This window comes from Micromys minutus, assembly GCF_963924665.1.
Source record: "Micromys minutus genome assembly, chromosome: 8".
In the NCBI taxonomy this organism is placed as follows: Eukaryota; Metazoa; Chordata; class Mammalia; order Rodentia; family Muridae; genus Micromys; species Micromys minutus.
Window position 1 is genome coordinate 12,390,403 of NC_137977.1, and position 21,923 is coordinate 12,412,325.

Genomic DNA, 21,923 nt, shown 5'->3' on the forward strand with positions numbered 1-21,923 from the left:
GTTCGACTCAAAAAATAAATAAAGTGAGCCAGGCAGTGGTGCAGACCTTTAATCCCCACACTTGGGAGGCAGAGGCAGGCGGATCTCCGTGAATTTGAGCCCAGCACAGCCTACAAAGTGAGTTCCAGGACAACCAGGGCTACACAGAGAAGCTCTGCCTTGAAAAACCAGACAGGGGGCGGGGAGAGGAAAGGGAGGGAGGGAGGGAGGGAAAGAAAGGGTCACAACCACCTGTAACCCCAGGTCCAGGGGACTCAATGTCCTCTTCTGGACTCCTTGGTCACCAGGTGTGCATGTAGTGCCCAGACAAACATGTAGGCAAAACACTCCTACACATAAAATAAATAAATCTTTAAAATAAAATGAGGTGAGGAAGAGATTGAGGAAGACATCTGACATCAACCTCTGGTCTCCATTCACGGGTGGCTGCACCTGCACTCAGATACACACACACACACACACACACAGTCATCCTCAGCTACAAAGCAAGTTCAAGGCTAGCCTGGTCCACATGAGTGATCTTTATTATATATATTAGCTCTAATCCTGATTAATTGTGAACTTCATTACATTCTAAGTTCAAGTTTGTGGAATTCTGGGGTTATAGGATACACAAGGCAGCACCTTTATACTTTCATATACCTATTGCTTGAAGCAAGACTCCCGTATGACCTTTCAATTACAACGGAGCTACGGTTAGGGCTCCCAGTAGTGCGCCTTTTAGGGAGAAACAGCTCGGGAAGTTTATGCCTGGTAACCAAACCCACACTCCCACCTCCCACGGCCTTCTCGCTGTCAACAATCCAGTCACAGCACTGACCTCTATCGCCACCATCTGAGTAACTTGACTTCTTCCAAATTCACCCAGCAGGCAAATATCTGAAGCAAGAGCCAAGTCAAACCAGAGAAGCAAGCTGGGTGTTGCAGACGAAAGGGGGACACAGGAATGAATTTGCCATGACGGTAGCCCCTCTACCCTCAAAGCACAAGGGACAGGTCGGCTGCCCAGCAAAATAGATTCCTTTTGAAGAAGCTGAGCTTGGCTCTGCTATGTTCTTTGACCTCGTCGTTTTCATGTAAAGTTTGGCAAAACTTCCGCATTTATTTCAAGTTATTGAAATATTTTATTGCCCTTATCTGTTTTCAAGGAGCACTTAGCTATCAAAAGACAAATGGGCCCTTTTCTGAATATAGTTAAATATAATTAAGTAAGTACGGCTGCTGCACACCGTATTACTGAGACCTCGTGTAAACAAATTATTCATTGCGCTGCTTTGCCAAGACCTTGGGGTCCTGACGTCTAATTTTTTAAACACTAATGACTTTTTGGAAATTCCTCCGGGCTCAGAAAAACAAAGCACCTGGCGGCCGGCCTCCAAATCTCCTAGAGCTCGGCGTCTTCCCTTCCCGTCCCGCCCGGAGCAAACCTGTTGCCTGCGAGCCCCGCCGCCGCTTCCACTCCCCGGCCGAAGCTCAGCGCATCGGTGGTTACAGGTGGATTCCGCACTGCGCGGACTCCCGCTCGCCTGCCCCGCGCTGGCGGAGGTGCGGATCCAGCCGGCTGCTCCCAGGTCTAACCTCCCACCCCGCTGCGTGTTTCTGATCTTTGCTTCCTGCGTGCAATCTAAGTCAGTTTCTGCTCCCATCCACTGTGTTTGGAAACGTCCCTGGAGCAGGTCCGTCCCTCCCTTTCCGTAGCTCACTAACCCAGGCTCTGTCACTGCTCCCCACAGTCCAGCCGACGTAATTCTTCGCGTCCGTTCTAATACAATAGCTGCTCCCCAGTCCCCGCACTGCCCGGTTTACTACAGTGACTATTTTTACTGTTCATACCTCAGCCCCTTGGTAGAAGGTCCTTGCCAGGATCTGTGCTCGCAGCCGGGATCCTCCTGCACTCTGATCGACTGGTCCAGTCCTCCGCTCTGGCCACTACTTGGGGAGGATGGACTGGGCACCGGAGATGCGCAGAGAAGCTGGGGCGAGCTTGCCAGAATCGCGTTCGAACCAGGATTCTCGCCTGGATCGTGCTCGGCCCCCAGAGGATGCTTACCTGGTTTGCATCGGACCCGAAATCGGGGCCCCAGGATTGCACTAGGACGTGGGCTTGAGCTCCCTGGATTGCACCTAGACTCGCCTCCTGGGTTCGCCCGATCGAAAGAAGGTTTCGCTCGGCAGCAAAGAAGTCTGGGCTGGGAGGTCAGCAGGAAGACCCAACCAAGTGGTCCCTCTCATTTCATTTAAGGGGAGCTGTCGAGAGTCTAACCTGGAGTCTGGGCGGTCCGAGCGACTCCTCCAGGCCAGTTTACCCACCCACAGACCAGGGTCTCCCGGGTACAGACGTTGCTTCTCTCCTTAGTGAGAGAATTTGAGCCGCGCGGAGATCTACGCGAAATAAAACTACTTTCCCCTCTGCTGGTGACTTCGGGAACTGCATTGCAAGTGAAGCTGAATGGTTTACCTCTCCGCGGGCAGTTCAGCTTAGGATCTTCCCTGCAATATACGTTTTGGACACGCGCACTGCCTTTAAGCAGTTTTTTTTTTTTTTTTGTACTGTGTTTTGTTTTATATGTCATATTAAAACAAAGCAATTCATTTTAGGCTTTAGGGTCATTTCTCCACCGTTTTATGTTAATTTTTTAATGTAGGACTCTTCTGCCTACATACATGGGACCTGAAGTTACAGATAGTTGTGAACTGCTGGTCTACAAAGACAGTTCCAGGACAGTCAGGGCTACACAGAGAAATGCTGTCTCGAAAAAAAGAAAATAAAGCAAAAAAAAAAAAAAAAAAAAAAAAAAAAAAAAGAAAAGAAAAGAAAAGAAAACAAAAAAAACCAAAAAACTAGAGTTCCATTCTGACGTTTTTGGCTAGAGAACCAAGGAAAACATATGGAGAAACCATATTTTGATTTTTGGGTTTCATCTTTTTCTGGACTCCCAGTGTGTGAGTTAACCCTCTGAGGAAATGCTGGACCTAGTGATGCAGAGTCATGGTTTGTGGCCCGTGGAGGGAGCTATTAACCTGAGGGCAGGGCAGTGGCAAGTGGTGGAAAAAGGAGTAAAGAGTGGGGCTCGGGATCCGAGGCTGGAACTAGACTGGGCGTCTGGGCAGGTCTGTGCGGAAAATAAGGAGTTATTTCGGCAACTTTGCCACTTTGAAAACAAGTAACAACTCAAGTAAAGCTGCCGAGGGGGCGTCTGAATACAGGAGTATGGCAGGTGAAGGACTGTCTGCTGTGTATTTCCTTTTTTTTTTTTTCTTAAAGAAGAGTCTGGAAACAAATGCAATGTGGTCAGGTCGTTCACACTTATAATCTCAGGCTGTGGCAACAGGGTAAAGTCAAGGACAGCCTGGATCACATAGTTTGAGGCTATTGTGGACTACATGGAATGTCTCAACCTCAAAAAAAAAAAAAAAAGAAAAAAAAAGAAAAAACATTTCATCAACATGAAGTGACATTGCACTTACACACTGGCCTTGTCGTGAGGATTAATGAGTTAGCAAGAGAAATTATCCTGCTAAAAATACACACCTGAGCTGGGTGTGGTAGTACACAGCTTTAATCCCAGCATTTGGAAGGGAGGGACAGGAGAATCCTTGAGTTCGTGGCCAGCCTGTTTGTAGTTACAGGTCAGCCAAGGCTATACAGATAGAACCACAGAGAAACCCTACCTTGAGGGAAAAAAGAAAGAAGGAAAGGAAGGAAGGAAAAGAAAAAGATACCTGGGAGTAATGCTCACTACAAATTGTTTCCCATTTTATTTCAGTGAGGAAAGGCCAGGGTATGTGGTAAATGACCTTAACATAACTTGCTGTTCATCTTGAAAAAAATATCAGATGCTCTACTTTACAAAAATAATCATGCTTAATACCAGCTAAAGACTGTGTGTGTGTGTGTGTGTGTGTGTGTGTGTGTGTGTGTGTGTGTGTGCCTGGCATGGTGAATGTCTTTCAAACCAGCACTCCGGAGGGTGAGTCAGGCAGATCTGTGAGCTGGAGGCCAGCTTGGTCTACATGACAAGTTCCAGGACAGCCATAGCTATGTAGAGAGACAGTCTCAAAAAATTAAATTAGTAACACGAATTCATTTTTTAAAATGTGAGATAAATCAGAATTCATGGGGCTGGAAAGACGGCTCAGTTATTAAGACTTGGTATTTAAGAGCACCGATTGAGACTGATAGTGATGACGCACGCCTTTAATCCCGGCACTCCACTGGCAGACGTATCTCTGAGTCTACAGAGCAAGTTACAGGACAGCCTGGAACTTGCTACACAGAAAAATCCTGTCTCGAAAAGCAAAAACAAAACAAAGAAACAAATACCCGTTGAGTGTTCTTGCAGATCCTAGTTTGGTTCCCAACACCCACATGGCAGCTCACAACTATTTGTAATTCCAGTTCCAAGGGATCAGAAACCTGAGTTATCCAGGTACTGCACCCAAGCGAGGCACATACATATAAGCAGGCAAAGCACTCATACACATAATAAATCTTTTTTTTTTTTTTTAAAGAAACCAAACTAGAAAGTAAAACACCTGGACGATAGTTATTTGATTAACCTTGTAAAGCTACTCGTAAAATCTTGACCTGATAGAAGAGGAAGTCAGTGAGACCGGTGGAGCCCTGGGCTCCGGAGCCCGTCACCATCCTGGGTACAAAAACTTTGCTCTGGATGTTGTGGCGGGGGTGTGTGGGGGGATGGGGAGGACAGGGACGGGGGTAAGACTACAAGACCCAAATCTTAAGCTAGATGATCTCGAACTCCAGACGCGACACGGAGGAGCCCGGAACTTCTGTGTCGCGAATGCGTGTTTCCGGAGGAAGTTTTAGCGCAGTGGCCTAGGATAGTTACATTGAGAAAGCAAACTTCCGGTGTGGCGTTCTTTCCCAGCGTTTGGGCGACTGTGCTCTGGAGCAATGCGGCAGAAGCATTATATTGAAGCGGCTGCTCGGGGTCTGGTGGGAAGCTGCCCCGGCCAGGCCCGCTACCTCCTGTAAGAGAGGAGCGGAGGATAGGAGGGAGGGAGGGCGGCCACGGTACCCCAACCTCACGCCTGTTTTTCTCTTGCAGATGGGCTTACAGTTCGACACACGGTAGGAGAACGCCGCCTGCAGTGGCTTCGACCCTTGTCACCCCAGTGGTCCAAAAGAGAAGGGTGATCGACTTGTCTCATTAAAAAAAAAAAGTCAAGCCCAAATTATTTAATATTCCTTAATCCTTAGCATTAGACACATTGGGCAGTCTTTTTTTCAATGTTTTGGTGCTTTGCCTGTGTGTTTGGGCGTGCCTGATGTTGCCGAAACCAGAGGAGGGCGTTGAATCCCCTAGAACCGCACTTAAAACTGGTCGTGAGCCTCCGTTTGGTGCTTTTTAAGTTTTATTTTTATCAAGTGTATAAATTTTGCCCTCATGTCTGCATCACTTGGGAGCCTGGTGACCAGAAGAGGGTGATGGAATCCCTTAGAACTGAAGGTCTAGACAAGTGTGAGCTGCTCAAACTGGGTGCTGGAAATTGAACTAGGGTCCTCTTGCAGTAACTGCTGAGCCATCTCTAGCCCATACACACTTTTTGTGCTTGTGTGCCCAAGAAAGTGGGTCTGGAGAAAAACGTCTGGAGGTCAAACAACTTTTAGGAATAGTTTCAATCCTTTTATTGGGTTCCTGTGGATAGAACTCTGGTTGTCTAGCTTGGTAGAAGTTCCTTGACCCCCTGAACCAACACAACAGCACCACATTGGTCAGGGTTTCAGTAATTCCCACCTGTCTTCCAGGCATCTAACCTCTTACTCATGTACATCAGTATAATTTGTTGGTTTTCCTAATCTTCTGAGTGTCCCACTCAGTTCTTGGGGCTGGATACAATTTACTGAGACCTTCCTGTCCTCACCCCTCCCTTTTTAAACGACTGGTTCTCACCTTAGTAAATAGTGATTTTTTTTGTCTTTACCTTGGAGCTATTTCTTGACACCCTAACAACACTTCTCCTTGGTCCACCTTGTACCAGCAAATCACAGTGGCTTTAAAATTGCTCCCAAACCAACCCACTTAAATCCATTGCTTGCAACCTGGTCCAAACAATTAGTGCTTCCCTCCTGGATTACTGCTACCAGCCAAAGGGCATTTTGCAGTCCTTTCTAAGATGGAATGCCACATAACCTCTGTGACATACGTCCAGTTGGTTCACTCAACTCCAGCCATGGCAGACCTGCTTGCTATTGTGTTCCAGAGCTTTTGCAGATGGCCTTATCATGCCTGGAACTCTACTTACTGCCTGTTACCTTTTCTGTCTGCAATCCTCATTTGATGAAGCTTCCCTAGAAATCCTTTAAATTACAGTAAGTTCACCAGCCTCTGATCCCCTTCCTTAGTCCTATGCGTTGGCCCAGCATTAACATGTGATGTCCACAGTACACAAAAGAGTAATGGTTGTTCTGATGGTGAAGGGAAGGAAGGAAGGAGAAAAGGGAAGAAAAATCCTATGCAGATTGCTTTGTGGTAAATGTGCTGATAACTAAGCAACAAATGAACAAAAAAGTAAAGGCCGGTAAAGACCTGCTTATCTGTTGCTAAAGGAGTGGACTGGGGTAATTAGAGAATTCTGTAAAGTACATAATTGCCAGTTTGCTTTTATACATTTTCATAACTGAAGTTTGTTTCAAAAGACTATCTGCTGATATCACCAATGTTTTACCCCCACTTATGATACCAGTTGTTTGAGGTAACAGAATATCCTGACTTGAATACTGAATTTTACTTATTTATTTATGTATTTATTTATTTGTAGAGGAGAACAGCACTTTTCAGGAAACATGTCCACACTGCTTCCAATTGTTGGTTCTGGATAACTCTAGAGTGCGCCTCAAACCCAAAGCCAAGTTGACGCCGAAGATACAGAAACTTCTTAATCGAGAAGCAAGAAATTATACACTCAGTTTTAAAGAAGCAAAACAGTTGAGAAAGTATAAAGACTCCACAAATGTTCTGGTAAGGCTGCAGCTCTAGAACATAAAAAAAAGCTGTCATTGTCTTCTTCCCTTAGGGAGAGAATCAGCCTGAGAAGAACAGAGTTATAGTTGTACTTTAGACTCTCAGAATGCATACGTTTCTGTGATAGTAACTCACCAAGGGTATGGTTTAATTTGATTTTATTTTAAGACAGGGCTTCTCAAAGCCCTGGCTGTCCAAGAACTTGCTTTGTAGACCAGACTGATTTCGAACTCAGGGTCAGCCTGCCTCTGCCTCCCCAGTGCTGGGATTAAACATGTGCATTATCACACTAGCTAGTTGTTTTAATTTCTGATAATTTCCTGAAACCAAGGATTGATGTTCATTTGCTCTCACCTCACTGTAGAGAAGTATTTTCAGTTTGGAGAATTCCTTGTGTTTAGCAGCATAACTCACAGGCTCAGTCACCACGTAATTGTTTCTTCAGTAACAGACACTTTCCTCCACATTAATCTTGTGTATGAGGTCCCAGGGTCAGCAAAGTGTTTAGTGTATACAATGGGATAAAACAATTCCCAAAGACTTAATAGATGGAGATCAATATCAAATATATCTTATATCTTGTGTGCTCTGTATGAACATTACCAACTCATTCAAGTGCATGCAGGCACTAGTCCAGAAGGGCTTTAAGCCCACTTTGTAGCTAGGCTGACCTTAACCTATGAGCTTATTAGAAAACAATATATTGCAAGTATATTTCCGACAATAGAAAAATGTTCCTACAGGAAGAAGACTTACAGTGCTCTGATGGTTTATTTTGCTGAAGTTTATACTCTATTTTAGAGATCACCTAAAAGAAAGGCTCATCTGGGGATGTTTTATCTTAAATTTTTGTTTGTTTGAAATCTGAGTACCTCTCACCTTACTAGTTTACATGCTGATGAGACATAAGCTAAGAAGAAAAGGCATTCGTTACAAAGTGGACCATGTCTTAACAATGTATCCTACTGAGGCTGGAGAGATGGCTCAGCAGCTTAAAGCACTTGCTGCTTGTTTGGTTCCTGGCAGCAATTCCCATAACCAACACACTTTCTATACCTTCTGGCCTCTTCAAGGGGACCAGTCATGTACATGGTGCGCGTATTTTCATACGAGCAAACATCTGTACACATAAAAATAAATATTGGTAGAAACAGAAGGGTTTTATTAGACTAACATTTACAGAGTCACTATGGGTTCAAAGGATTAAAATGTCAGTGATCTACCATGTTTTATTGAGAAAACCACTAAAGTTCACCAGCTAGAAAATAATCAATCTCTCCTGCTGTTACAAAGAACACCCAAATGTTAGTGAATGACCTCCTGTCCCTAGTTCCTACTCAAAATCAGTTTCATAATGAGTCCATTATCTTTTTTAAATTATCTTGAGATTGAAGTATAATTGCATTATTTTTTTTCCTTCTATTTCCTCTCTTCAAGCCTTCCAGATACCTCTCATTCTTCTCTTTCAAACTCATGGCCTCGTTTCTTCTTTTTGGCTACGTGCATATACGTATATATGTACGTACACGTATATTCCTAAATATAACTTGCTCCATCTTTATATTGCTATGTATGTTTTCAGGGCTAGCTGTTTAGTACTGGATAGCCAATTGGTGTGCTCTCCCGGCTTTCCACAGTCCTCAGTTACTTATAGTTCTTTCTATAAGATTAGGGTCTCATGGTCTCTCCCCCCACCCAACCCTTCTAGTAGGCAATTTTATTGTTTTTAATTTGTCTTATCTGATTCCTCCTGGTAGACTGCAAGCTCCCAAAGGACAGTCTCTGTGCTAACTTGTCTCTGTGATACTCGCATAGGAATTGAGGGAAGCCTGGTTTATTGGGTTATATTACCAGAGAATTCATGGGACCAACTTCTTTTTTGTGGTAGCTGATTACCTGTAGAACATGCAACAGAACAGTGAGACACCATGGTAAGAGTAGAAGCTTTCTGTCGGCACTGAAGAGCAACTCGGCCACTGCTGCAAACAAAGCCAGCCCAAAGACACCAAAGAGAACGGCTCCAGGCTCCAGAAACCTCAGTCAGAGTATGCATGGTTCCAAAGGCAAGAGCCCCTCCTTGACAATCAGGTACTTTAATTTGTTAGCTGTGTGAGACATGAAGTATCTGTCTCATGTGCCCTCCTGAGTACTCCGTTTATTACACCATGGCACATTTCCTCTATGCCCTTGGTTGTCAGATATCTTCAACTTCTACATCAGTGCAAATGGCTCCTATGTAGCTCTTCCGCCACTTGTCGTACAGCCACAGCCAACTTCCAAGTCCTCCCTCTGTTTCTTAACTCTCAACAAAATGTCCTTTCATCCACCCTTACCTTAGATGGCAGAGGGATCGGCAGCTTCTACACTAGTTTGTTGCTAGGCAGTTTCTCTTTCCTACTGCCGCTGTCCTGGGCCAGGTCCTCAGGAACCTTTTGTTAGGACTAACACAGTGCTTCCCTGATGAAGACCTGGCTAAAGTACAGGTCTTTAACCCCAATTCTATGGCATTGGGAAATACAAGACCATGGCTTCCCAGCCCCCACATTTTCATTTTAGGAATTCTTAGTAGTTCATTATGATAATCATGAGTTTAAGTACAATTCCATAGCTAGTGTGTGAAGAATTTAGACTAGTGTGTGAAGAATTTAGAATATTTTGCTATAAAAGAAACTAAAATGTGATCTAAAACTTAGCCAGGACTGAATTATTTCTGTTAAATGATTGACATTTTATATTGAGCTTGAAGTTTATGATACTGGGTTACAATGTCAAATCCAGTTTTCTGTATATTACTGATTTTAGTCAATATTTGGTATAAATTGAACAGAAATTTCACTTTTTGTGTAAATGGTAGATAAAAGAAAATTTGTGTATTTAAATAGTTTAGTTGCATTTAGGGGTGCTGAGGAAAGGGTTGAGTTGGTAGTCCTTGCTGTGTAGACACAACTGAGTTCAGATCCCCAGCACCCACACGCAAACTCATACCAGATGGTGAATGGCTCTTTGTGGGTATTTGGGGAGTGTGTTCTATGACCTGGCACTGTCCAAAACCACCAGTAGTCTAGTCCTGTCCTGTGGCACCGCCCTAGTGGGCAAGGCATGGTAGTGGAACAGCGCCTCAGGGCCTTTCACTTTAGAGGAAGGAAGTCTTCAACTGTAAGAGTTGCCCGAATACTGACGTCCAGCTGTACATTCAGCCTGATAACATTTTACCTCTAGGTTTATCTTCTAGGTATCAGAGGTGCTTCTAGAACTATCCAAAATGCTTCCCAAATGGTGCCAGAATTGGATGTTCCATGGGATTTTTGTTGTTGTTAATGGGGATTACCGTGACGAGGACAGCCAGTGTCTGTACGGAGCTGCAATGCAGTGTGGTGTACAAAGCAGATGTTGGGCACAGTGCTCTTAGCAGGAACATTTTGTCCTTGGGCAATGTGACTGACAGTAGTCTTTCTGTCCTTTCAGAACACCTACATCTGTACAGTCTACACCCATCTGCTCTTCAAGGAATGGGAGCAAAAGAAAGAAACACTTCTCTCAACTAAAAGCACTGCTTAGTCAGAGTGCGTCTGACAAGAACCCAAAGCTGGACTTCAGGCACTTCTTATCTTCTCTGTGAGGAGAATGACCTCGGAAAGAAACAACTGTCACTGCAGCTTCTGAAACTGAAGTCAGTTAACAGCTTTTGTTCTCACTTTGATGTCTGAGCACATGGAAACCAAGTCAAAAGGCAGGCTGTCCATGTCATCCTTCAGTGCTTATGGGAAATGCCTCATTAAACGAGCGACTCAGGCCTCCCTGGGTGAATGGTGAGGATCAAAAAGCAAATGGCCAAAGGTACAGCTGCTGCCATGCCCCAGCCTATCTCCAGAACCAACGGAGCAGAAAGAGCCCCAGTCTACAGGTTGTTCTCTGAGCTCCACCTGAGTGCCTTCCCCGCGTAAGATGAATAAATGTAATAAAGACTTTTAAAAACTAAAATAGTTTTTATAATCAAAGTATAATAGGTAGTTAATGGTAGTATTTATTTTGGTTTTTGCAGTTTTATTATTCTTTCAGAAGGAAACAAGATTTCTCCAATGTGTCAGTAACTATTACTAATATAGAAAAATCAAATGTATTTCCTCAGTCATATGCATAACAATATTAGTAAACTATGAATATTTTTCACATTTTGAAAGATAAAGTAAGTATCTGCCCCCTCCATGCCTGTTCTAGGATTAAACTCAGGGCCTTTGTGCTGAGCAAGAACAATACAGAACCAAGAGTTGGGCTAACAAGTGTAAGCACTGCAGCATGAGCCAGGCCAGGCGTTCCTTGTGTTTGCAAAGTCCGCCCTGCAAAGTCCGCCCTGGTGCTACTGAGCCTCTCCTGACTTAGGTCGTGAATTCTGAAGAGTAAAGAGATTATGTAGTATGTTTTAGGCAACATATTCCTCCTTACTGGTCATGAGAGATTGCTTGGCATTGTTTTGAAATTGTGAGCAATCCATCAAGTCTTTCTCCCAGACTGACAATAGTTCTGATGGTACTGTCAGAAGAGCTGTGTTTATTTGTGAGAAGCATGACACTTGGTTCTTAGGGAAGCATGGTGGGAGCTGAGGTAAAGTGAGTCCCTAGGGAGTTCTTCAATGCATTTTCTAATCTTTAAAGAACTGGGATAAAAAAGAAATTTTGAGCATTAGTTTTCTTGGATCTTTGGGATGATGATAGGATGTCTTTTCAGGAAGATGTAAACAAATCCTAACACTTCTGCAAATAGTTACTGAAGAAATGTGTTTTTCCTTTTGCTAATCAAAGTGCACTTGTACAGTTTTAGAGATGATAAAAGGGCAATTTCACTTGGCAACATACAAAAAAGCCCGTATTTTAAAAATGTCCAGGTGTTATAAAGCACAATGTCGTCATACTCAGTCTGTCCACACAGTGCACCTGTGGAATGAAGATGGAGATCAAAGCAAGAACATCCAACAGGATTACAAACCACTCATGTTTGGTAATGCCTATGGCTTTCCAAGGAACTAAGTTCCTGAAATGACAGAAAACAAGTTCAGGTCATTAACTGCCAAAAGTTCATTTCATATAAGAGTAACAACTAAAACTGTGAGCCTATTGTGCTGGTTTGTTTGAAAAAGTGATTGTTTCACTGACTGTTAAAATGCTAAAACACTGCAGAGGGCTGAAGGTGACAAGTAAAAGCACTTGCAGGTAGACCTTAGGACCCAGAGTTTAATTCCAGTGCACATGGTGGAAGGAGAGGAACAACTCCTACAAGCCATCCACACATCAACTGTCCTGTGTGCACAAGCACATGAGGCCGGCAGAGCACTAGCTACTCTCAGAGAGGACCCAGGTTTGCCAGCACCTACATGGTGACTCACAACCACTTGGGACTCTAGTCCCAGGAAAGATCCCTGACCTCCCTGGGCTTCAGGCATACTTGTAACACATACATACAAGCAGGCAAAACACTAATAAACATTAATACATCTAGGAAGGTCATAAAATACTTTCCCTAAATTGTAAACGTGTTTAAATACTGTTACTTAAGTGGTATGCTTTGAAGTATATACTATTTAAAAATGCTATAACTCCAGTACACACGTATTACTGAAAGTGCTGGTTAAGGGAACATGTAGGGAAAATGTATATTAATGAACCAATAACCTCAGTCATTGGAATTTAGCTTTTGGTAGGTTTAGAGTGGGGAGACCTAGTCTACCAGGAAAGACTGTTTTATGCTACTGATTTAAAATGTTACCACAGCTATAACTGTTCCGTGCCATTAATCGGCATAAAAAGCAGCAGAGGCAGGGGTTGACACCTGCAGTCTGTCTTCCTTAGAGCTCCTAAAGGCATTCAGACTAGCAGCTCAGTGAAAAACCATCAGTGACATTTGCTGGTAACTTGGGCATCCATGTCCAGTAGAGCAGGGTATGAACTAACTGGTCATGAAGCTCCCCCAAGGCCCTACAATACTTGAACACCAGCTCAAAAACAAGACACAGTGTTAACTGAAGCTCAAATTTGAAACAACCAAACCCAGGTTCCTCCTATTTATGGCAGTATAGTGAATACAGTGAAATATACATCATGAATAGCATTTCAAGTGATTTAATAGTTTGGCCCCAACACTCAGGAAGAGTGAGTTCAAGGCCAGCCTGAACTGTATAGTGAGGCGCTGTGCCAACAAGCAATAGTAGAATTCACTGATAGAAGACAACTCATGACAGTATTATTTGGGAAAAGCCATATATTAATGTATGATTCTTAAAATATCCCCCTTCAACTTGTACTTCCAAATAAGTAAGGTAACGTTTTATTGGCTGAACAAAGAAAATGGAATATACGCTGGTGGCAGTGGGTGATATTCATGGCAAGGCACTGGGTTCCATTCCCAGAAACATATTCACAGACAGACAGAATTAACTGTATTTCTACATGTTTGAATTGGCCAATGATTCTGGATTATAGGATTGTTTAAGTTAATTCAAAATTTCAGTTTTGTATTTTTCCATGTAGTACAGAACCCATATGTAATTCTAAAATGTCTTACATATCCTACTTTAGCAAGTTATCCATTTGATCACTGCTGGATGCTTAGGATACAATGTTCAGGGGCTGGATAAACAACAATTAAGAGGTGTACTGCTCTTGCAGAGGACCCAACAATTCTCACTATGTATGGTAACTCCACCTCAGACTGGTGACTTGCAGGTATACATACAGGCACAAGCATGCACAATAAATATTAAAAAGACAAAATGTTCACTTAAAAAGCAATGTTCTTTAAAAATCTTAAGTTACCTAGAGGATTTGTTTAACAGGTGTATGTCCCTTGGATATTGTGACTCTAAATCTGGGCCCAGTAATTTGCACTAAGAACAAGTTCCTGGTCGAGGCTAAAGGTTGTGATCTAATACACTAAGGAAATGCAGCTCTGAAAACTACTATTCCATTCCCATTAGCTTTTATACATTTGAAGACACACATACAGCGAAGTAGTGAACTTTGTGCCCCAGAAGATGTTCCATCAAACATCACCTGAAAATACCCCATCAACAGTTCATTCTACCTGCTGTGCTGGTACAGCTGTAATACGCGCTCACGTCACTAACTTGGGAGGGAGTAGAGCAATGTGGAGAGTGGATATAAAGGTGGAACTAGAAAGGAAATGAGCAGATCAAGTACAGCAATATCAGAACAGAGAAGGCGGAGGAACAGTAAAGAGGGAGTCAATAAAGACAGAAGGAAGAGACAAACAAGGTAGCTCTAGCTAAGATGAGAATGGAGAGACTAAGAAATGTGACCAGTCCCAATCAATACCAGTACTGAGCAGGCTCAGGCAGGGAGACCCAACCCCAGGCCAGCCTGCATTCATTGAGAACACAAAATAAATAAATAAATAAATAAATAAAATAACCCAATGGGTGATGAAAGAACAAGACAGGCAATGCTGGCTCACTGAACTGAAATTGTATTAATCAATCAGGGAAGTGTAGATGTGAAGACGAGACCTGGGAAGGCGGAGTTGACATGCAAACCCTTGGGGGGTCCCTCACATGTCCACTGGAATCTCTGGCTATGTGCCAGCTTACAAAACCCACTCTCTAGAGTAATGTGAATAGGAAACATGAATCCAGATGAAATGAACAAATGCTACCTAGGAATGAGGAATGGGGCACTATCCAAAGGACTGTTATCTCCCAAACCTTCCAGATTACAAGGATCAGAACATTCTGATGCATTTGATAAGTCTTTTTTTCAGTAACACTCAACTAAGTCGCCCCCCCCCCCGTGTGTGTGTGTGAGTGTGTGTGTGTTACACCACAGATCTAACCAGGGCCTTATGCTTTTATGTTTATTTACAAGCATTCTACAACTGAACTATATTCCCAGGTGCAGCTGAGTCTTAATCGAACATGCTCTAGCCAATACTGCCCTACAAATTCCCAGAGATTTCTAGTATTTCCCAATTTTACATTAAATCCAAAGCACGGAAACTAGGCTGTTGGTTTAATTAGCACTACAGCACATACCTAGCATACAGGGACCCTGATTTTGGTCCCTAGCACAACAAAAATTAACTTGGGTTATCCCAAGGAAGCTTCAGGTATCAGTTGAATCTGTAAGAAAGGAACCAACTATGTAATGGACTGTAAAACCTATTCTTCATTATTACCCATAATCGCTCAAATGTTCTAGTGTTTGTGTGTATGCAAGGTACATGTGCCCAAGCAGAGGCTAGAAAAGGAGGCTGGCTTTCTTCCTCTGTTGCTCTCTGACCCACTGTCTTGAGACAAGGTATCCTACTGACTGTGAAGCTCTTCTGGCTGTCCCCACCCCAGCACTGCACTGGTAGCCATGCCCTGCCTTTTATGCAGAAGCTGGGGAGTCAAACTCAGGTCCTCATGTTCATACAGCAAGGGCTCTTACCCACGGAGCTAGTTCTCCAGGCCCTACTTAAGTATTTGAGAAAAGAATCAAGATGGTTCTCAGCCATCTGAAGTTTAATAAATATGTCTGATGATTCTGACAGTCCTAAAAGTCTGGACCACTGGCTAAGTACAAAAACCCTTTTCTGTAGTTTCTGCTTCACTCCCTCCCATTAGTCCTATAGCTTCCTGTCCTTTGCCAATAAATTAGATTCACAAAACAGCACACACAAAAACTCTTCAAAAAAGAACACAAAACTTTATTAAGATCTCACACTGTCATCAGATACAGCCAAAGAAAAGGGTTTATAAAAGACGGAGAAGCCTCTTCTCGTGTGTTCCTGCCTCCTCAGACTAGATGGCAACAAAGGCTGTGTATAAACATCCATTAAGTCACCAGTGCTCCCTTTCTGTATGGAGAACTGATGAATTCACACTGTTAAAAGCTTTTCTAGCACAACTGAGAAGCAAAGCAGGGCTCATCTTTAGAGTAACTCTAACAGCTAGTAAAGCAATGTGGGGCTCTGCGTTACTTCTCATCCTGTCCATTGCAGAGTGGGAGTTCAGGAAAGCCCTCCTACCCCCAGTCACTGTCCTCTCCAGACTTCTCAGACTGTTCATGAATCACACACCATGAAGCTACTCACGACAGTGACGGCAGACATTCTCTGAACTGAGAATCCTGATGGCTGGATCATCCTAGTGCTTGTGATGCCAAAGGAGCTCTCACAGAAAAACCCTGACTGAGAATGCTGGGAACAGCGACGACCACAGCTACCGGGCGCGATGGTCTCCTCAGGAAGGCTGGCTACAGAGCACAGCTCATTTCTAGGCTCCCAGCTCCCCCTATGGTCCATTTACTTACTGTAGTGTTGTAGGAGCAGAGGGAGCACCGGGGAATCTGCTCAAATTGCCACTCCGACAGCTCTCTGCACTGTTTGTGGAGAAAAGAGGAATGGTGTCCATTCACAGCACAAGACCTTGCTACAATGTGACACGCTTTCCCTTGAGGGCCAGACCGGGTTGCTCTCATACTTGTAATTTGCCTCAGGTACATGGTAGAGAAACTGTGCATGATTCAGAGTTTGGTATTTTATACCCCTCACCTAAGCCCATTCATTATTTTCTTTTTCTTAATGCAGATTCTCGCTCACCATGTAACTAATGGCATGGATCTCACTCTATAGAACAGCCTGGCCTTGAACTCACAGAGCTCTTCCTACCTCTACCTCCCAAAGTAACGCACCACCATGCCCCGTGTAAGCCCATTAAGACAATCTCCTGAGGCTTACCGTGTTAACTACTGTAAGGCTGAAAGACTGACTTCTAGAACAAACTGTACAGTTTGTGTTCAGTTAGTGAGCTAATCAACAACTTGAGGTTTGGGGGATTCAGGTTTTGAGTACTAGCATTTATCACAGATCTCATCACGCTCTTTAAAAAAATAATACATTTTATCATAAATATTTAGATCAGATAGTGGCATCAAAAGAGTATCTAAGTCTGTCTTCATGGTGAAAATATTCAGGAAACTTCTAAAAGATTTTATATCTTCCCATGAGTATACCATTTATAAATTAGTTTTAAATGGAAAAGTATCTATTTTAGATGGATAAATCACTGTGTCAGCAAATCATAAATAAGTTCAAGATACTAAAAATAAGTTAACACACAAAGCTTTTGCTTTCAAAAAAACATCAACAACAAAAACTAACTTACTTGGCATACTTTCAAAACAGGCATAACCAGGGTGTGTAATGTGCATCTGGGTACCCTCCTTTGCGGAATCTTTTCTTCAATCCCTACCCCCAAGGAAAGAGAGCAGCACTGGCGGACACCCCAGTGTGAGGGCCCAGCTGCTGCGTACACAAACCCCTTACTGTGACAGACAAATGTTGCTCAGGATGTGCAGGAGCCACTTGTCAGCTACAAGACAAGTAGATCATGGTCAAGTGGTTTCTGGCTCTCAGCTGACCTTCAGCAGTGTGCACAGAGAGCAGCTACAGGTTCTGTGAGGAACTGTGTCCTAACTCCCAAAAGCTGTCTCAACCATTGCAAGATAGGACATGCAGAGGATGGGTGATGTCATACATGAAACTCTTTTTTGGAGCGAAGTCAGTGTTTAAAGCACTGTCCCCAAATCTACCAGCTATTAAAGATAAATTACCTGTCATTTCTTCACATGTATATTCATTTCAACTATAACCTCTAATACTGAGAAAGAAACAGTGAAGCTACTCAGAGTAGTGAGTAAAATTGGCCTGTGAAATTTAAAAGGTGTTCTTTTAACTATTCACCTTGACTCCAATTACATGAGAAATGCAAAGCAATAAAGGAGAAAAATATCCCCTTCTGTCATTATGAAGCACAAACCTGTAGGTTCACAATGTAACTTAAAAGAAAGCTGGAGAGCATGCAACTGCTCTAACACACCAGGTTCAAGTACAGGTAAAGGTACATTTGCTGTGTATTTACATCTGTAAATATACAAATATAACATTCACCAGATCTACCCTGTATTACAGCATTGCTTAATTCCAAAATATACAGTCATTCAAAAACTTTACGGAAATAAAATGTCCCGGGCTACTTAACTGAACATTATGGACACTGAGTTGTTGAGCTAATCAAGCTAAGAGCTATTGTTTACATTCCATGGACAGGGATTAAGCATATCGCTGTCTGATGCTTCCTTCCCTCCCCACAGCTGGTGTTTTGTTAAAGTGATGTGATGTAAGGAGATTGTCCTGACAGAAGCAGTCAGCCGTGGAGCTGGAGTTGTCCTCTTGCTAGGACGTCAGAACTTACAACATTCTTAAAGCATTAAATGCACTTAGTTCTAAATAGTGTGATCAAGGGAATCTCTACTTAGCAAGTCTTTTATTCTGGGATAGAACTACTGTAGTGTTACCGGGAAACATTCTCTGGGCTTTAATTTGACCCTGCACATGGCACCTATGTCTAGCGTTAAAACTCAAAAGGCATGAGGACACAGAATCAGTGTTTGGGTGGCAAGAGTAAAGATGAAGTTGAAACATTTAGTCTCTTCTATAATCAAGTCCTAAGGATCTCATAAACAGTCTCACATCAGCTCCTGATCAGTTCTTCTCATTAGGAATTAGATAGTGTACAGTGATTGGGTACTGAAAAAAAATAAAGAAAAGTAATTGAAAATACACAAAGAAATAGAAACATGGAATTTCTCACAAGGCCTTGGATCAAAAAAAATTACAAAAGATTTTTTTGAAAATAATAATTAAGCTCATTAATACACAGAAATCACTTGGTTTTAACTAAGTCATGTTAACTCATTAATAAAATAGTAAAACAAACCAAGATTTTACACATTTTATACTTCCTTGTCATTTTTTGTGTTAGTACCATTCTCAACAATGTACAAAAATAACTCTACAGGACTATTCACCTAACCTGTCTCCATGTCTGGCAAAGTCCTGGCCTTGGAGGAGACTGGCCATCAATCTTCGCTGTAGATGTCCCCGGCAAAGGGCAGGTGCATGTGACTGCCAGTGACATTGGGCAAACGAGATAGATCTGGCAGGCTCTGGATCCGGGCTCTGAGTTCTTTTCGTACCAGGGAAACTCGGGCTAACTTGCGCTTGTATTCCTGCAACAACAAACCACTCTCATTAGCTTTCTCATGTTGAAAAGGCAACTGAGTTTTCTGCTGATTCTCTGCAGAAAGTTTGTATTATTCAGCTAACACCAAATAAATGATCATTCATTCCACTGTGAGTTTTAGTCAAATGGGCTAGAGATAGTAAAAGGGGTGAATAATATCCATGCAATAAAGTAGCATGATGAAGCCCACTTACTGAGGATTTTCTCAAGTTTCAAAGTGTTCTCTGTGACCGCTAGCAATAACCGATTGCAGCATTATCAGTAACTGGGACTTGTTTCTAATACAAACCAGCTGCTTCATAATACATTATAATCTCATCGGTGGTAGGTTTAAAATGGTTCCATATAACGGAGGCTGGTCTTGCATTCATGTAGCTAAGGATGACCTTGTAATTCTGATCCTGTTGCCTAAACCTCCCCAGTACTAGGATGAGAGCAATGAATCACCAGTTCCTGTGGTGCTGGAGACAGATGTGGGGTTCTGTGTACACTAAGCAAGCACTTTACCACAGAAGCTACAATCCCAACCCCTATAGTCTTTTATTATTATCTATATTACTACCTTAAAAATTAAGATCATGACTATACCCCCATTATTATTAATAAAAGATATACACGTTTTGAAATTCTGATAGCCTTACTTCAATGCAACTTGCAACATTTGTAAATGGTATGCATTTTCCTTTATGTATTAACTTCAAATGGGGAACACAGATTACCAGACTGTGCACCAAAAGCAGGAAAAAAGATTTTAAGAGGCTGGCAATCCGTAACTCAAGGAATAAAAGACAGTAAGTCAGTCAATAAGATCTTTGGTTTAGCAGGACTGTAGTATATATTTCTCACCCTAAATGAATCCTCAGTTAAATCCTCCCCAGGAGAACATGTGGAAGTTCTTATACTCTTAGCTAATAGAGATGAGGCCTGAGCGGGAACAAAAGTAGATACCCAGAACCCTGCTTCAGTGTACCTCGGTGCTGGCTGCATATCTAAATTTCCTTAGCGACGTCTAAGGAGAACATATCCCCTTTTTTGTTTGTTTGCTTGTTTTTTAAGAGAACTACTGGACCTACTACATATCAGAATCTGAGAACATCCAGAAAAGGGTCCAGATCATATGAATTTTATAAAAACCTCCCAATTGATACTACCACACAACCAGATTTCTAAGCCACTTCCCTCTATTTTTGATGCCTAAAATACTACCAACCAGAGAGTAGTTATATTTATTTCTAAGCTTCCTCTTTAAAACTACAATTGCCCTGGCAGGGCAGAGGATTTTTCAGATTAGTACAACCCACAGCTCTAAGGAAATGATGGAGGAAGGAATCTAGAACAAAGAACAAAAGAACTGGATACATTAGCTGCAGAGCACACAGATAGCCACGAACATGAGAGGTTTCAATATCCTTGCCTTTCCCACCAATTCTGATTACAAGGTACACTAATGGATGTTTCAAAGACTACAGCCTCAAGGGCTGACTCCCTCTGACTTTTGTTTTTTTAAGATTTATTTTATGTATATTAGTACATGGTAGCTGTCTTCAGACACACCAAGAAGGCATCAGATCCCATTACAGATGTGAGCCACCATGTGGTTGCTGGGAATTGAACTCAGGGCCTCAGGAAGAGCAGTCAGTGCTCTTAATCACTGAGCCATCTCTCCAGCCCTCCCTCTAACTTCTTACACTTGCCAGGCCAGTCTTAGAATGCCAAAGGTGCATCCCACCACAGTAGCTGGAGTGGTATATACAAACATTTAAAAGCAGAGGAGTAGGTGTCTCTAACCACACACTTCTAAACATCAATACTGAGGAGAAAGGATGTACCTCACTAATAGAGGTATATGTTTTAGTAATAGTTGCATATATCTGCCTACCATGTGCAAAGCCCTGGGTTCAACTCTTCAGCAACAGGTAAACAGTGTATTTGAGGGAGGAGAAATGTACTACAAATCAATTATATTGTACTACAATAGCATCCTGCTATTCCTGACAGCTCACCATGTAGCCTAGGCTCCAACCCCCAGAGTGACGTTAACAGAAAAGAAAAACAACTTCAATTCTTTTCTTTACAAATTCTATTCTTTTTCGTCTTATCCTGTTGTATTTAACTGGTAGCTAGTTTAAAATTTTTAAAGAAAAGCCATGTGTAGTGGCACCTTTAGTCCTAGCACCCAGGAGGTGGTGGCAGTTGGATATCTGCGGATTCAAGAACAATCTGCTGTGCCTAGTGAGTTCTAGGCCAGCCAGAGCTACAAAAGGAGACCCTGCCTCAAATAAATAAATACAATCAAACATACATACATAAGGTATAATACCACCATAGACTATATGCTTGAAATAGGATGTGTGTGAGATCAAGGTAAAAACTTCACAGAAGCAATAAAGCTGGCATTTTTGTAGTTGACATTCTGGGGTCTTATAGCCCTGAGTATTTTTTTAAATTTATTTAAAACTAAAAATAACTCTACCTACTAGTAGTATAACCAACTTGTCTCTTTTCTGTGTGTTCCATTAAATTACTCTACAACCTTAGTCCCACAAACTGTTCTCTGGCCTCCACATGTGCAACCTGGTACCAAATACACACACACACACACACACACAATACATTTAGTTTGAAAGGATATGGGCTTTTATCAGAAGCCTGACAACTTCCTCGTAACACTTCCCCCTAATCTAAACCAGTACTGTCTAGCTTTGGCTGTTGTCCTTTATCAAAAACCAGGCACACAACTCTCATATACCTAAGCTAACTCACTAAAAAAAATTCTCCACTGTAAGAAATACAACCTAAGAAACCATGTGTGTGCTAATGTGGGCTTCAACTCATGTGGCAAGAATAGAACCAACACCTTC

The 21,923-nt window shown here is 42.5% G+C and overlaps 2 protein-coding genes across 4 annotated transcripts in view; one reads left to right on the top strand and one right to left on the bottom strand.

Moving 5' to 3' along the window:
• The first annotated feature begins 4,884 nt into the window (after window positions 1-4,884).
• On the top strand, window positions 4,885-10,922 carry RMP24 (ribonuclease MRP subunit p24). Of its 2 annotated transcripts, XM_080920555.1 has the most exons (5): window positions 4,885-4,995; window positions 5,073-5,095; window positions 6,787-6,986; window positions 8,878-9,077; window positions 10,455-10,922. In XM_080920555.1, the coding sequence occupies exons 1-5, from the start codon at window positions 4,919-4,921 to the stop codon at window positions 10,606-10,608; spliced, it is 654 nt and encodes a 217-aa protein (XP_080776681.1). In that variant the 5' UTR covers window positions 4,885-4,918; the 3' UTR covers window positions 10,609-10,922. The 2 variants fall into 2 exon arrangements, with proteins under 2 accessions (XP_080776681.1, XP_080776682.1); XM_080920556.1 differs by lacking the exon at window positions 8,878-9,077.
• Window positions 10,923-15,731: 4,809 nt separating this feature from the next.
• RPRD1A (regulation of nuclear pre-mRNA domain containing 1A) overlaps window positions 15,732-21,923 on the bottom strand; it is a 38,795-nt gene continuing 32,603 nt past the window's right edge. Inside the window, exons 7-8 of one of the 2 annotated variants that reach the window (XM_080919804.1) lie at window positions 18,853-19,048; window positions 15,732-16,357 (exon numbers count right to left, since the gene is read on the bottom strand). In XM_080919804.1, the coding sequence (XP_080775930.1) occupies window positions 18,899-19,048 (150 nt within the window). In that variant the 3' untranslated portion in view covers window positions 15,732-16,357; window positions 18,853-18,898. Of the gene's footprint in view, window positions 18,567-18,852; window positions 19,049-21,923 lie in introns of both variants that reach the window. The other variant, XM_080919803.1, reaches the window with a different exon arrangement.

Excerpts from the sequence above, each read along its gene's own strand:
- RMP24 (XM_080920555.1), top strand. The coding sequence starts at position 4,919 with ATGCGGCAGAAGCATTATATTGAAGCGGCTGCTCGGGGTCTGGTGGGA. Across the intron at positions 4,996-5,072 it reads GGCCAGGCCCGCTACCTCCT|ATGGGCTTACAGTTCGACAC; the intron begins GTAAGAGAGGAG and ends TTTCTCTTGCAG. Across the intron at positions 5,096-6,786 it reads GGCTTACAGTTCGACACACG|AGGAGAACAGCACTTTTCAG; the intron begins GTAGGAGAACGC and ends ATTTATTTGTAG.